A 15,594-nucleotide genomic window follows, 5' to 3' on the forward strand; every position below is an offset into this window, starting at 1 on the left:
GATTTAACTAAGTGACAAAAGGGATGAAAATCATTAGAAATTACTGTTATATTTGGGGGAAAACAGTTAGTGGCAGGTGGAAGTGGACAATAAAACCTGCAATGCTGATTTATTATCTTAAATGCTAATCCAAACTGAAAGGATGGGTGATGAATAGTGAGTGGGGAAAACATTAATTTAAGTTATATCTTGCTACTTAATCCGATCTTACATTTCCTTCCTTACAATGTCTTTTCATAGTGAGTATGGATGAAACTCCAGAATATTAAGTGATGTTCAAAAAGGGGAAAACATCTCTTTGTCCCTAAATTCAGCTTGTGCTATGTCCAAGTGTCAATAAAAAACATTAAAAAAATAAAGACCCTACCATCTATTTTATACCACATGCTTGCTGCTTCGGGGATCTTATGGATTTGCAAGTAAACTGCACATAATGTAACACAACAGGCATCTGTCAGTATCCATAGTGACAGATGTTTCCCGCCTCGGGTAGAGAGTGGTAAGTGCGTCCTGCTGTTTATCTTGTTTTTAGTGCTGCACAGTGTATTAACGGAGATGGTTACATGTTTTGTCAGAGTGCAACTTCGAGTGAATTGCTAGTGGGGACTGGTTTGGTTGAAAATAATCAGCATGGGTTTAACTACATGTTGTAAATTCAACTTAACTCTTATATTTCCAAAAGGCAGAATAATGTAAATTTGTTTATTACCGATTTTACACATCAAAGTCTGTTTACTGGTGTTGGGAAGTACTACTACTACTAGCTCCACGGGGAGCTGTGTGAAGTCTGATAGATTGCCTCAAGTGATATCACTTGAGGCAATTTGTGAGGTTGGTTGGTTGGAACTGAAGACTACAACTTCTTTTACAACTTCTTTTTAGAAAGAAGTGAGCTTAGCAGAACTCAGAAGCTCATCTCTGCTAGAGGCTCGAGGCTGCATTAGCTGCTACTAGCATTACACACATAGTCTGTATGTAAGAAGTGGACGTAGATAGATGTTTGAATTGCATTGGAGGTAAGGTAGGCACCAGGTCTGACAAGGAGGAAGAACACGTTTGATCCATTTTGTTTTAAACTGTCTAACGTGAGTTCGGCAATGCTAGAGGAGAGCAAATCTAAATGGTCTGAGTGGATTACTTTTTTTAATGTCCAAGGCATCAGTTTGTTGTCAGCTCAGCATGTAAAATGTAGAATGCACCAAATACAAGCTGGCCCAGGAGGAGAGACGGACTGAATTTATGATCCAGCTACAAACATGCCTGATTCGAGCCAGCTGGTGTGCAACACTATTGCTTCTCTGTGCCGGCCCACCAGGAAAACTAGCACTGCTCCAGTGGCCAATCTGCCACTGCTTGTGTGACATTACGCTTCAGAAACCAAACTCGACTCAAAGCGATGCAGCAGGACGTGTAGCTCCCACAATGCCACGCGTGTAGTTAAGTGACTTACACTGCTGGTTGCAGCTGAAATTCTTAGTATGTACCAGAGCATGTGAGCTGAGATGAGTGAGTTGTGCCGCAGTAATTTCTTCCCTTCACTTGTACTCCTCTCTCCTCTCATCTATCTTTGCACAAAAACTCAAATGTGCTCCATCTTCTCCCAAAGTGAAATTCATTTTAATGTGGCATCACCCCCATGATGTCTGAAAATAAATGTCTTCACTAAAAACCTGCTTCCCACTGAGCTCATATCTACAAACAGGTAAAAATAATATTAATTTCTTCTAAGATGAAAACCCTCCTGATTTGGTGTGCACACATTTCTTCTGATATAAATCACAATTATTGAAACATTACAATCACATGAACAAGCGGTGGGACCATTACGAATTCCAATTTCACCAATCGCATAATTAGTATATGTTGTGTTATTCATTTAGTCCTGAGCAGAAATAAAACAAATGGGCTGCCAAGAAGTACAGTTAGTCTGACAGTGAGCTTCATCACTCGCTGAGGCGATTGAGGAGAGAAAGCTTGTCTGAACGTGGAGTCCTCAGATCTGCCGTGAAGCAAAATCTGACTACGGAAATGCTGTCAGTGCTGTCAGCTCACAGTTATGCACCCTCTAAAAGAAAAAAAAAAGCAAACAGGAACCTAATCAGTAGAACAGTGTATATCCAGGCTGAGAGCGAGAAGCACTGGAGAAGGACAGGAGCTCCTGCTCTCAGCTGGATGAGCTCGTGGCCTTCATCTCAGGCCAAACTGCATTTTGGCAGACAGAGGGTGACACAGATGCATGAACAAGATATGTGGTAGTAATTTGTTTTCAAGTCAAACACAAATGTACATGCTATTAAAACGGACTGTTTTGTGTTTAAATTTAATGAATCTATTTGATGCATATGATCCAAGAGAATGAGCCAACACTGAAGATGCACCCAATTCAACTGTTATCAGGCCATTAAATAGGCGTTATCAGTCGCTATAAGCACCATCGATGTGGGTCTTTAGGGGCCTACTACACCTACTACGTTGTAAAAATGAAAGTGAAACTTAAAAGCAACACGTTCTAACATGTTGTAAAACTGAATAAAATGTCTTTTTGAACACAAACAAAAAGGCTTCTTTAGGTTTAGGCAACAAAACTACAACTTCTTTAGGTTTAGGCAAAAAAACTACAACTTCTTTAGGTTTACGCAATTAAACTACAACTTCTTAAGTTTAGGGAAAAACATTGTGTTTTTAAAATAACTACGAACATTGGTTTTACACGTGATGTGAACTTTGGTCTCCTTGGTGAAAGCCCTGTGTTTTCTGTACCGTCCATCGCCCCGGACCTCCACCCCTTATGGAGCTTCACACTGTCTATAATACAGCACCCGACTTCCGCTTCTGCTCATGTCATAATTACTACGGTCGCTAGAGGTTGCTGAAGTGTTCTTTTATACCTTTTTTTCGTCGATCCATGTGAATTGATGATTACACCTACTAGTGGGTGTAATAGGCCCCTATTGACCCACATCTATGGGGCTTATAGCGACTGATAACGCCTATCTAATAGCCTGACAACAGTCTAATTGGCTGGAAGATTGTCCTGGTGTTGCAGAGGCAAGCACTTATCCGCATTATTATCTTCAGCAAAGATCCAGCTTGACTGTGCCGGTGTTCTTAACAATGCAGGGCCAATTTTGCTGTGGAAATGAGGGAGGTGCAATTTGTGTTGAGCTCACTTCGAAAGAACTCGACACGTGAAAGTACACATTTTTTACTATGCAATACCAGCAGATTGGGTTTTATAATAGTGCACTATATAAAAGTAAATGCAATTCTCAGGTGTAGTGGTATCACACTGTGGTTCACTTATGCTTTGCTGCATCAGGACCTCAATAGTAGCACTGATTCTTCTCTGTATTCAGCCCGTTACTCTCCTTCTCTGCTGCCGAAACTCTGATTCATGCCTTCATCACATCCAGAATCGACTACCGCAACAGCATTCTTTACAGGTCATCATCCAAAGTAAATAAACTTCAGTACATCCAGAACTGCCCATCTGCTCACCCATTCCCGCTCCCGTGATCACATCACCCCTGTCCCTCCAGAGCCTCCACTGGCTCCCTGTCCCACAACGGATCCAATTCAAAGTACTTCTCCTCACTCACAAAGCCCTCCATAACCAGTTCCCCTCCTACCTCACCGTCCTGCTCCACCATCACACTCCTTCCTGCACCCTGGGCAACAACTACACCATCCTGTCCAGTTTATTCTCTATAAATAAAATGTATTATTCTCATTATTATCAAACCACCCACAATATATAGTAAAACACTCAAGCACAAAGTCCAATTAATTAATTACATTCATCAAGAAATATAAACTTTTGGTATAACCAAATACAGAATTACAGTCCAGATCTACACCCAGTTCTTTTGTTCTGAACTGCCTGGAGCAGCTCATAATGAAACACATAAGGACCTGCCGTACAAAACTTAAGAAACATCATATCAAAGATGCAAATTAGCAGCTGCTGCAGCTGCTTCTGTGCCTCTGGATTAACTGGCCTGATGTGCTTTGGAAGGATAAGAACATCTTTCAGTAGGTTGTTATGCAGGACAGCATGTACTGTGATGGTTCTTCAGACCTTCTTTAGAAACGGCATGTGCTGTGCACTGTAGGAATTTATGTTGTCTACAACAGTGATTCTCAAAGTGGGGGTCCGTGGCACTCAGTCAGGGGGTCCACCAAATAATTTGCTATAAATTATTAAATTGTGCTGTATCATTAAAAAGTGCATATCTCCAGATGGAGACCATTTACGCCAATAAAACAAGCATATTGTGTCCATTACTACCATCCACGTTAGCTTTGGGGTAATAGAAACTCCAATATGATTGTGACACATCACGTCAATCTGTCATGGATCATTCACTTCACTCAGAGCGCAACGAACCGTTCCTACTGCTTAGCTTACAGAAATATTTGAGTCAGTCCATATCGTCAAGTGACGCTAAGACCAAACTAGCTAAATTGAGAAAATATGAAAACAGTTATATTGAGCGACAGCGACATCAGGTCTGAAGTATTAGAATACAAATCGTTCCAATGGCATCCAAGAGTACAAATGGTAGTAAGCATTATGCTTAATCGGTGTTACGATTATGAGAGGGTCCTTGGAACATTTTCTCTCCTTTAAGGGGTCCCTGGTCCCAAAAAGTTTGAGAACCCTTGGTCTATAAGATCTTAATTTACCATTGGTCTTATTGCAAACCACATCCTAAAAACAATCCAATCACTATGCACTTCCTTGAAGTCTCCTTTCCCACTGCTTTTAAAACATTTTAATAAATTGTGGCACGTAACAATATTAGTCAACCCCATTTGTGTGTATTTGGACGTTGCCGCAGATGAAATCATTTTTGGGGAATTGAAACAAACTAATCGTCCAAGGGTGCAATTTTTGCAATATCAGTGCGTGTTTGTAAAACTCTGTGTCCCTGCAAACTGACCTGTGTGCCTCTGCTGTGTAAAGAGAACATGATGTATCACACACTTAAATTCTGCCCATCCGCCACCGCAGACGAGACACTTTGTGAGAGCTTTTTCGGCAGCTGATCTAACACGAGATACATTTCAACGCACATTTTGTCAGCTCTTGGAAATTGGCTCATTCACGTCGCAGGGTGCCATAAATCTGAATCTATGAATATGCTCTATATTACTCCTGAATTCATAGCTCTGTCCTCAAAATAAACCAATGCATCTCCTGACATACATCCATCTGACATCTTCATATGTGATAATCTCATTATAGAGATATTAATAGTATGGATCAAATAGTCCCCTGTAGCTACTTTGAGTTAACCACATTAGTAATCCAACAAAGGCGACACAAGCTCGAATTGATGTCTTTGTTAGTTTATCTCGTTCATATTTTGTTTCTGTTATAGAAATGTATTTACTCAGTAAAATCACGTCACTAGATCCCTCAAGGTCCCAGAGGAGATCAACATCTCTCCCACTGAGATTGATTATCCAAAAAAAAGTGCTGAATTCATTTTGATGTGGTATTTTTGCCAGAAAAATGTCCAAGGATAGGAGCAGTCATAAATGGTCCTTCAGCCAACAGACTCGTATCACTGAGATATGAGATAGATAAAATGCATAAGGCAAGAAATCAGTCAACACAGCCAGCAACAGAGACGTGTCGCAGGTAGACCCAAACACAAGAGGGATTGGTATCGCCATGCTTCATGTGCCGACCCCTTAAAGTCTAACTTCGGCTCTGTGAAGGGCATCGTGTGTGTGTACAAGGTCATGCATGGTCAGAATTAATCTCAGCGAGCAAACATTCTGACCCGATGAAGCCTTAGCGTGGGGTTTATCTCTGTATACTTGTGTTAACGCCTCTGTCAACAGTCAACTTTTACAAGCTCGGGCAGATTTGTTGTGCTTTGGATAAGCTGCCAGCTTTCCAATTAAAACCTGCCAGTCTCCTTCAAACAGTCAGAACGCTGCAGGCCCTATTAATTCATTAACAAGAGGAGCACATGTGTGCGGTGTGTCAAGTGTTTTGGAAATGTACCATGAGGATTTTTTTTGCCTCTTCTTCTGCTGTGACATGTTAGAGTCAAAATCTGTTCATCATATGGTCCCAGTATGACACGTATCCTATTACTGTCAATGGAGAGCTGGGACAACGTGGCAGGAAAGTGATGGTGAAGTTTGGCGTGACATGTACAAGGTGTACGAATATGCAATTCTTGAGCCGCTGTGGTAGACTAGTTGTTAAGATGCAAATACAGCATAACCTGATGTCCCTGGTTCGTTCCAGCTGAGGACCTTTGTTGCATGTCATATTCAATTCAATATTCAAAATATTTAATGCTTACATGTGACAAAATATGTTGCGATTTTCCTTGAATAATTTGGCATCACTGAACCTCTGTGTAGGACAATATCAAACTGTCTATGGTTGAAAATCAAAATACCGGTATGTGAGGTTTTAAGACATACAGAAATACTTGAAATAATTTGTCTGATATAGTTTTTTTTCCCACAAAAAAGTTCACTTAACTATTAAAAAGTTAAAAAATATCTACTCCTTCTCTCTCATTAAATTTTGCATAATCTATGAATATGCAAAGTTTAAAGGGGCCCTGCGGAGTATTCTTGTAAACAAACAAAGTTTCTGTTTACGTTCAGTGCTACTCACCAAAACCCATTGTGTGTATCTTTGTGTTGTTGAGTGTGTTTCCTTCCTCATTAAACATTTGCATGGACGATTTTTCTTAAGTTAGAAACCTGCATTGTTTACATCCATGTTTACTGGCTTGCAGACTTCTTCCTCACTGCTTTTGTTGGCACAGTGGGGACCCACACATAAAAACATTGCTCCATAGCTTTAATAGTGGTCAAAAACTCCACAGGGAACCTTTAACCCGGCATAACTGTCTTTAGGCAGCTGTAGTGGGCTCAGTCTTAAAGCTAGAGTGAAGATACTGGGTTTATTGACAATAAGGGGGTTTCTGAGCAGTTTCCAGAACGGAAGTGCTCGCCATCCAATCACCGAAAAATGCAATTCTTGCAGAAATCTCCAAATGTTAAAAGTTTTTGATACTAAATCACAGCATGGCTTTTTCTATAGTGTTCATCAAGGTTTTGGTGTCTTAATGTGGTATTTTAAAGGGATTATTGATAATTTTTATGAGTTCTCGAGTGGTAAAAATTGTTAAATTTAGCCCCAAATCTGTGTAACAAATGGTATCAACCCAAAAAATGCTGCAACAATTTATGAGACATAATAGAGCATGGGAATGGCTGTCATATATTTCTATCATAATGTTCTACGCCCTTGTACACTCTCACAAATTATTTGAATCAATGGCTACCAAACTAGTTGTGATGTCACACGTCTTACACTCAGATTTAAGGTAACCACAGAGGAGCTTTCCCTCTTCGGCAGATGAATGTGATAACAGCCTTCAAGTGTCAAACTGAAAATCATTCTGCAAAGTGAAGGACAAACATCCAAGTGAAGTAAAAAACAATTAGCAAAAAAACATTTTTTAAATGGAGGACTTTACCCTTTTTGAGATATTGATAAATTGATGCTGAAAAGACCCATCACTCATCGAGTTGAGGAAAAGGTCCTGACAAAATGATTACACCACGAGTGTGACAGCACTTTGGCTGCAAAAGTTGTCGTCTCATAACGAGTCCACACAAGTTTTTACACATTGAGACAATGAGTTTTTCCTACTTTTGCCGTTCACGCAGAATAATTTAAATCTAATAATAGGTTTTTGCTGAAGCTCTGATTACATTCAGTGTCAAAACTATGCAAATCACAGAGTGGGCAAACTCTCTGCTGTGATATCCTCATGACTTAGTGTGGTGAAGGTGGGCTTACTGCTGTAACATAATGGAAATATACTGAGCTGTAATCTCACCCGCACAGAGCCGTCACACCCATTAATGGTCCTTCACTTACCAATCAGGGGTGTAAGAAAATATCGATACACTTGAGTATCACGATTTACGATATTATGTTTTGTGATACTGTATTGATTCTCAAAAACATTGTATCAATTTTTAATTAATAGTTTACATGCAAAGATTTGTGGCAGACAGTGGCTCAGATTGCACAAAAAGTAGTGCTATGATGGTGGATGTTACCGGGACTGTGATAAATGCTGATCCCACTCAGGGTTGCCAGGTCTGTGTGACAAAAGCAGCAAAATACCAGAACTCAAAATACTACTAAACCATATACACTGCTTTGCAACAGCATTGCTTTCATTGCAAAATGTATTGTAATATCTACAAGGTATAGGGCTGCGTATTGGCAAGAATCTGGCGATACGATACATATCATGAAGCAACTCTTAGTTTAACTTTTTTTTTACTCAGATTTTATGCATCCTAAAATTAGATAAAAAAAAACAAAATTGCAATATATCGCCTTGCTTACGGTATCGCAATATATCACACTATATTGAATCGTAACCCCTGTATCATGATACGTATTGTATCACCTGATTCTTGCCAATACACAGCCCTATTACCACAGAATCATATCTCATAAATCAATGTGCAGTTAATTCAATGGTTGGATTAGTGCTCACAGAAAAATTCAATTCACTCCATGTTATAAAGACCATAAAAGGTTTAAGAGAAATCATTCATAGAGACCAGGAGAAATTGTTTCTTGTTGTTTTACTCTAAAAACGATCTCACATTTCTGGAAACTAATTCTTGCAAACTGGGTCTAAGTTGTTGGTCTGACCTTGTCTGTAATGACTCCTATTTATTTTCTAATTTGTTCTGGCTGATGTAGGTTTTTTCTCGCTCTCCTTTCAGAGCGTGACGCCCAGTCATACAGTCAGAAAGACACAACAAAGTTACAAAACGTGGCTGTCAAAAAAACACTGACGACCAAAAGAAATTGGTTGCGGCCCCGGTTGCTTTGTTGTCATTATGAAAAAAACACATTTTGCCCGAGGTATCAAATCTTGTGGGCTTTGCTTATGTGTTTCTTAGAAATAAGCCTGTTTATCTGTCAGCAATGACAAGATAATGAATATTGCTTTGTCCACTCCCTTATCTGCTGCGTAATGATCCGTATCATGTTTGATAACGGGTTGAGGAAAAATGGTTCAGAATCACAAGATAAGTTATTCCACACAAAGTTGTTGAAACTGTCAATTACTGGCTGTGTGTGCCGACAAAATAAGGAATATTTCTCTGTTGCTTTAAAGTGAGAAGTAGGTTTTTTTAATTTAATTTCCCTTTTATGTCCTCCTTCTTCTCAAAATACAGGTTTGGGAAATTATTGGAAATGTTGTTTGTTGGTTATTTTGTTTTCTGCCATCCAGAAGCCAATTTGTTTTCCCTTTTTGTAATCATACTAACTTCCTGCTAACAATGAATCCACGGCTCTTTTAAAGAATATTTATGGTCTTTTCCTACATAGTACTAATACTACTCTCTCCCCTGCATTTTGTGTCCAAACATAACCAAAAGAAAACATTCTTCATTGAGTATTCAACGCTCAGCGACGCCATGTGTTTCCTGTGTGTGTCAAGATCATTTTGATCAGATGACATTTGCTGCTGTTGCGAGCATCTGTTGCAGTCGGAAGACAAATGTCCTTGTTTTTGAGACATGCTGTATTTCGTTTCCCGCAGGACTACAACGACGAGATCAGACAGGAGCAACTGAGAGAGCTCTCCCTGCTGAACGGCTCCGACGAGTCGAGCAGAGGGAGGAGTGCGCCAGGAAGGAGTGCACGACCGGCGACCACAATATCCACGGGGTAAAGTACTAAATAGTGTAGAAGAAAAGGGCTCTGAAAGAAGTTGAGTATTTGAGTCAATACAATAATCAGGGCTTAAGACTTTCTGAAGGTTACTATTATCATAAAAGAATTCTGAGAAAATGTGAAAAGCACTTCTGCTGTAAGAGCTGAAATTCATCCTCAATAGACACTTTTAATTTTTTTTTTGTCTTGCAGTTTAAGACTTAATTTGTATTTGTTATAATTTGTTCTAACAGATGCAGTATGTACTTGCAGTTCACATAATGGTGAATACTTAAAAATAACAACATCCTCAGAGCTATTTTCTCAGACATTATAAAGCTCCCTTTAACACTGTTTTACCCTGAAAATCATTTTCTTTACAAGTACAAGAATGACATCTGCCACCCAGAAACTCTTATTTTGGTGTTGTCCTCATGCTGAATCTTTATGGAAAAATATTACGAGATTCATAACTGATAACAAAGTTAACACGATAACAACACATTAACGCAAATTTGTTTTAACGCCACTAATTTCTTGAACACATTAACACAACTAGGTTGTAGCGGGCTCAGTTTTAAAGCTAGAGCGAAGATGCTGGTATCACATGAAACTAAAAAACCTAAGGAATCCATTGGTACCAACCATGTCGCAAAGGAGGCTAAATAATGCTCTAAACGTACGCTAAATTTTGGCAAGGAAATACGGGCATGGCCATTTTCAAAGGGGTCCCTTGACCTCTGACCTCAAGATATGTGAATGTAAATGGGTTTTATGGGTACCCACGAGTCTCCCCTTTACAGACATGCCCACTTTATGATAATCACATGCAGTTTTGGGGCAAGTCATAGTCAAGTCAGCACACTGACACACTGACAGCTGTGGTTGCTTGTTGGGCTGCAGTTTGCCATGTTATGATTTGACCATATTTTTAATGCTGACGGTGAGTTTTTTTTTTTGCTAAATGCAGTACCTGTGAGGGTTTCTGGACAATATTAGTCATTGTTTTGTGTTGTTAATTGATTTCTAATAATAAATATGTACATATATTTGCATAAAGCAAGCATATTTACCCACTCCCATGTTGATAAGTGTATTAAACACTTGACAAATCTCCCTTTAAGGTACATTTTGAACAGATAAAAAATTTGCAATTAATTTGCGATTAATCATGAGATTAATCACGATTAATTATTTTAATCGATTGACAGCCCTACTAAACATGCAAACTCAAAAGCCGTTTTTGTTACTCAATATAATCAAACATGAAAAGATTGATATGTTTTTATATTATACTGTTGTCACAGGTAGAGAAGTATTCTTTCAAATCTGTTTTGCAATCACCCAAAAGTAGTCAACCCCACACATTTGTTATTCCCTGCATTCTGAAACTAAATCTTGGCGTGGCGTGTTGTGAATGACAAATACATATTTTAATAATGAAGAAGGAAGAAGCCGCCTTCATGGTGAATTGTCAGATTAATTGGTTCACTGGGTGGTTCTTAGTTCTCTTCCATCTCGGGTTTTAGTCAATTTCTTTCCAGTTATGTCTTCTTCGTAACTCAAATATTAGTCTATTTCCATGTACTGTCTGTCGCTCAAGGGGATTTTAGGATGCAGGCAGGACCAGCAAGAGAAAAAAACGTAAATGCTAGAGAGCATTTGATTGGCTTAGCCATGCGTGCAGCTGCTGGTGTGAAACGCCTCTTCCAGTCTCCTTTTAAGTTCGTTTTTAGAGCAAATTATCAGTAATCTACCTGAGCCGTGGCGATCCCCCGGGAGTAACCATGCAGGTACAGTTTGCCTTGACAGCCTGGCCTAATTCAGGCAGCACATATAGATGAGCTAAATCCTGCAGTAACACAGGACGCTCACAATTTAAAGTCACCACCACCACTTCCCTACCTAGATTTCCTCCTTATGGCGCAACGATAAGCGATTATTGTAAATCTCCATGAAAAATATGCACCAGTAATTCCCCTTTGAGTGTCTGTATTTTTGGATCACAATGGGCTGCTACCTAGTGAAGGATGTATCAGAGGAAGAAAGGGTATCCTAGCCCACCTACATCATGCTGCTGTTAAAATGCTAAGTTAGCAGACAATAGACGGCTTTGCGATGCTAAATCCACCCTTCAATCCCTGCGGTGTTCATGTGGTTCTGCTACTGGACGGTCACATCTCCATAAAAGAAACAATCCACTTTAAATTCCTCATGCCTGCCCATGTCCTTTGGCCTTTAATGTCTCTCTACTGGACAGTGCTGAATAAGTCTTTGGTATATCTACAACCTGAGTGTATTCTGCAGCTTCAGGCAGATGGAGGTGTGATATTGTACAAACATAGAAGGCACTGCTTCATCTAGTTATTGAAAGAACCACGCTGCATCCCACAGGCATGTTTGCAGAGCCGAGAAAGACACAAAGTGACACTCTTGAGCCCTCTGATCATTGCAAGATCTACCTCAGTGCCAGCGGAGGTTATGCTTATCTTGTGTTTCACCCAAGCGCACAGTACGACAACCACCAACCGAGGCAGCCTGCACATATGCAGCGATAAGAGGGATTTAACAGATTTCTTAATGTCTTAACTCCCCTTTTTCCACTGAAATCACTGCAGCTTATTTCTAAATGTTGTGAAGTAAGAGTCTTAAGGCAAATTGATGGCATGTTTGTCTGCTTGTTTGCTTTACCAGGGGGAACAGAGGCACAGGAAGGAGCGCAGCGGCGCCTCGGGGGACGGCGGCAGCGACGCACAGCAAACTTCCCACGACTGCTTTAACGAGGGAGGTACAAGCCCCGAGAGCCAGGGGGGCAGCAGGGAGCGCAGGATACAGGCCCCCGCTGTTAGGAGTCACACATGAATCATACGACGACTATGTAAGTCCAATCCTCTTTGCACAAACTGAAAAAGTATAGCTGATAATAATTTCACTTGAACTGTGTGTAAATCAGACTTGGTTTAATCCCCCTTTCATGTGATCTGGATGAGTCTTGCTTTACACGGAGAGGTAGGGAAACATGCTTGAAAAATGAGGGCGAGCAGGAAATTACTGCAATTTATTTTATGTGATTAACTTTTTTTGAATGATTTTGGATCTTCTACAGGCAGCCCTTGGTTTCCATTTAAATCTGCATAATATTAAACTTAAAAGTTGATCAGGATACATTAAATGAATCTTTTGTTAGTAAGTTATCATGGGGTACATTGAGTCTAACGCAGTTGCGTGCAGGGATCATTTTCTCTCCCCCTTTTCCCAAAACTTTTTAAAACCATACACTGTAAAAAATAAACATTTTTTTTTACATTTTTTTTCAAGAAATTTTAAATTTTTTGTCTGTATTTCAAAATGACAGGAAAAAAAAGTAAAAATTACATGTTTCATTTGTGATTTATATGTAAATGGTCTTAGATTACAGTATTTTTTGTAATCACAATCGTAATTATCTGTATTTCAGCTTTTCTTAATCATTTGTAAAGATAATTATTCTGTTTTTTGAAGTTTATGACTCTATTTTAACAATTAATTTATGTTATTTAGGAACAAAGGCATCCGATTTATGTTGCTGTGCAGATTTCCAGATAAATATTGCACTAAACAATGATTCACAATTAATTATGTCCATTACTTTTCTTTAGTTCTGTTCAAAAGTAAAATTAGCTCAGATTTGAGGTTTTGTACACACGGCATCATGCATCGATTCTGTTTTACATTTACCTCTTTTAGTCATTGAAGTATCTTTGCTGCCTATAGAGGAGTGTTTTGTCTCTTGAGCTTACTTGTCACCATTGCCACTTTTGACAGTTTTGCCCCACAGATGAGGCATTGTGTTGTGGGACAGCTAGCTTTTCCTGTCTACGAAAAAGCCGTAAGCCATGCATCTTTCACTGTACAGACAGATTTTAGTTCAGGTTCGACTGTGTTGAAGGCTGAGATGTATCAGCTTTCAGCTCTATCTGATGTGACAAATCTCTCCATCACCTTATCTGACAGCTGCTGTTTGTGACTGCTCTGCATCTGGAACTTTGCATCTGGAAAACTAATTGCATATGGTGATTTTGATGTTTATTGCTTATTTCTTCTATTTTGATGTTTGGAAACATAATGTATGTAATGCAGTTAAAGGTGATCTATACGATATCCAGAGCATTAATGTAGCAGCAAACAACTATTTGCTATGTAAAGATATAGAGGAGTAATGTCTACCTGAGCAGAGAATGAAGTCATTCTCCCTCTGTATGTGTTGTAATCAGAGCTTCCCCATGCTGTTTTGACATCGGCCAGCTGGCCGCACGTAGTTTTAGTGTCTATTCGTACATGTGAGCGTGCCCCACTGGCTAGCTCACAGCTGCTGCTCTGCACTGCTCTCATACGGCAGTTACAGCTGATAACGACAGCGTTGTTGCGAAAGCGTAGCACCCACTCTCCGGTTCCCCCTCAGGTAAACACTGTTATCTCTGTCAGAACTTTTGCCATTGTTTGCACTGTTTTCGCTGTTAGCACTGTTAACTGCTACCCACCGGCTCGCCATCGCCATGTTGAGAGCCTTTTAGAGGCACTAGAAATGCTCCCAATCCCTTATTTAGCACCTTCAATTTAAATGTTAGCTCACTTTTTGTTGTGGTAAAACGTATTGTAAAAAAGAACTACTGTGTTAGATGACAGTCTGAAATCCAAGGATTGATGTCAGAAACATTGACATTCTGCTGTCAGAAAAGTCAACTCTATAGGACAAGTGATAAGCAAACATGTTGTCCAAACTATGTCTTATTATGAAATATTTTAACAATAAAGTCTTACAGAAATAAACTATGTAAATATAAGAACAGGTTGTGATAAAAAGATCCAGGATAATTTTCTCGTCAGTCTACAATATCATGCTTGGTATCTCTGGAAACTACAAATCCTATAAGCCACCTGAACGCACCTCACCTCAAAGCACTCAGCTTTCGCTCTGCACAGGGAAACGAAAGTTAAACTTAACAAAATTCATTGTGCGGGAGATGTTATTTGTAACATGGTATTAAAGAAAATAATAGTTTACAGTCAATATGTTAACAATAATCATGGCCAAAACATTGAGACCGCCTGAGTATATCTTTACAAATCGTATCATAAATGTTGGACTTTAGTGTATTTTCATCAAATTTATAGTTACAGTTGTAGTAAAGAGTAGGAGAATACATTCAGTTTCATCATTGTCTATGAGATATTGGTTTCAATAGTGATATTGCCTTTGAAATGTATACTAGGCTAGAATGAAAATGTTATTTTTACCTTTATTTCATCTCAATTTCCTCTGGAATGGTATTATAGTTTAGTTCACTTTCAATGGATTCATATTCCTCAGCTTCTTACCTGTCAAAGGAGACTAGATACTGTATACGCATATAAGCCTTATTGTTGAGGAGCTACTCATGACTAATTTGGGGTATTTTATTTTAGGCGTTTCTTTTCCTAGGGATAGGGCTCCCTTAGGTTTAAAAATGTTACAGCACCAGATGTCAGTGCCTGGAGAGAGCTTTTATATCAGTGTCTGCTTGCAGCTAGTAGATTTTTATTCTGTGGTGAAATAAATGTAAATGTAATTAAAACATACAAAACAGCAATGGGGTTATAAATAATACTATAAACATGTAAGATGTGCTATAGGTAACATCACTATAAGTCACCTTAAGTAAAAGTGTCATATAAACATATGTATTTTTGTATAAAGGCAAACACACGAAGCTCTGCATAGTGAATAGCTGCACCATTAACATGGAAAACTGCAGTGCCTTGACCAGTGGTCCGTAACACCTTTGTTCACATCACTTGAAATAATGCTGGGATCCTCAAAAACATACTCAAGGCCCGAG

General features: G+C 39.2%; 1 protein-coding gene across 3 annotated transcripts in view; it reads left to right on the top strand.

Moving 5' to 3' along the window:
• Positions 1-15,594, top strand: part of khdrbs2 (KH domain containing, RNA binding, signal transduction associated 2) — an 86,794-nt gene that overhangs the window by 41,308 nt on the left and 29,892 nt on the right. For all 3 annotated transcript variants that reach the window (XR_012595229.1, XR_012595228.1, XM_074646368.1), the window contains exons 5-6: positions 9,624-9,751; positions 12,431-12,614. Coding sequence is in view for 1 of the 3 variants with exons in the window: in XM_074646368.1 (XP_074502469.1) it covers positions 9,624-9,751; positions 12,431-12,614 (312 nt within the window). In the remaining 2 variants the exon portion in view is untranslated. The remainder of the gene's footprint in view (positions 1-9,623; positions 9,752-12,430; positions 12,615-15,594) is intronic.

This window comes from Sebastes fasciatus, chromosome 9 (assembly GCF_043250625.1).
Source record: "Sebastes fasciatus isolate fSebFas1 chromosome 9, fSebFas1.pri, whole genome shotgun sequence".
Lineage (NCBI taxonomy): Eukaryota > Metazoa > Chordata > Actinopteri > Perciformes > Sebastidae > Sebastes > Sebastes fasciatus.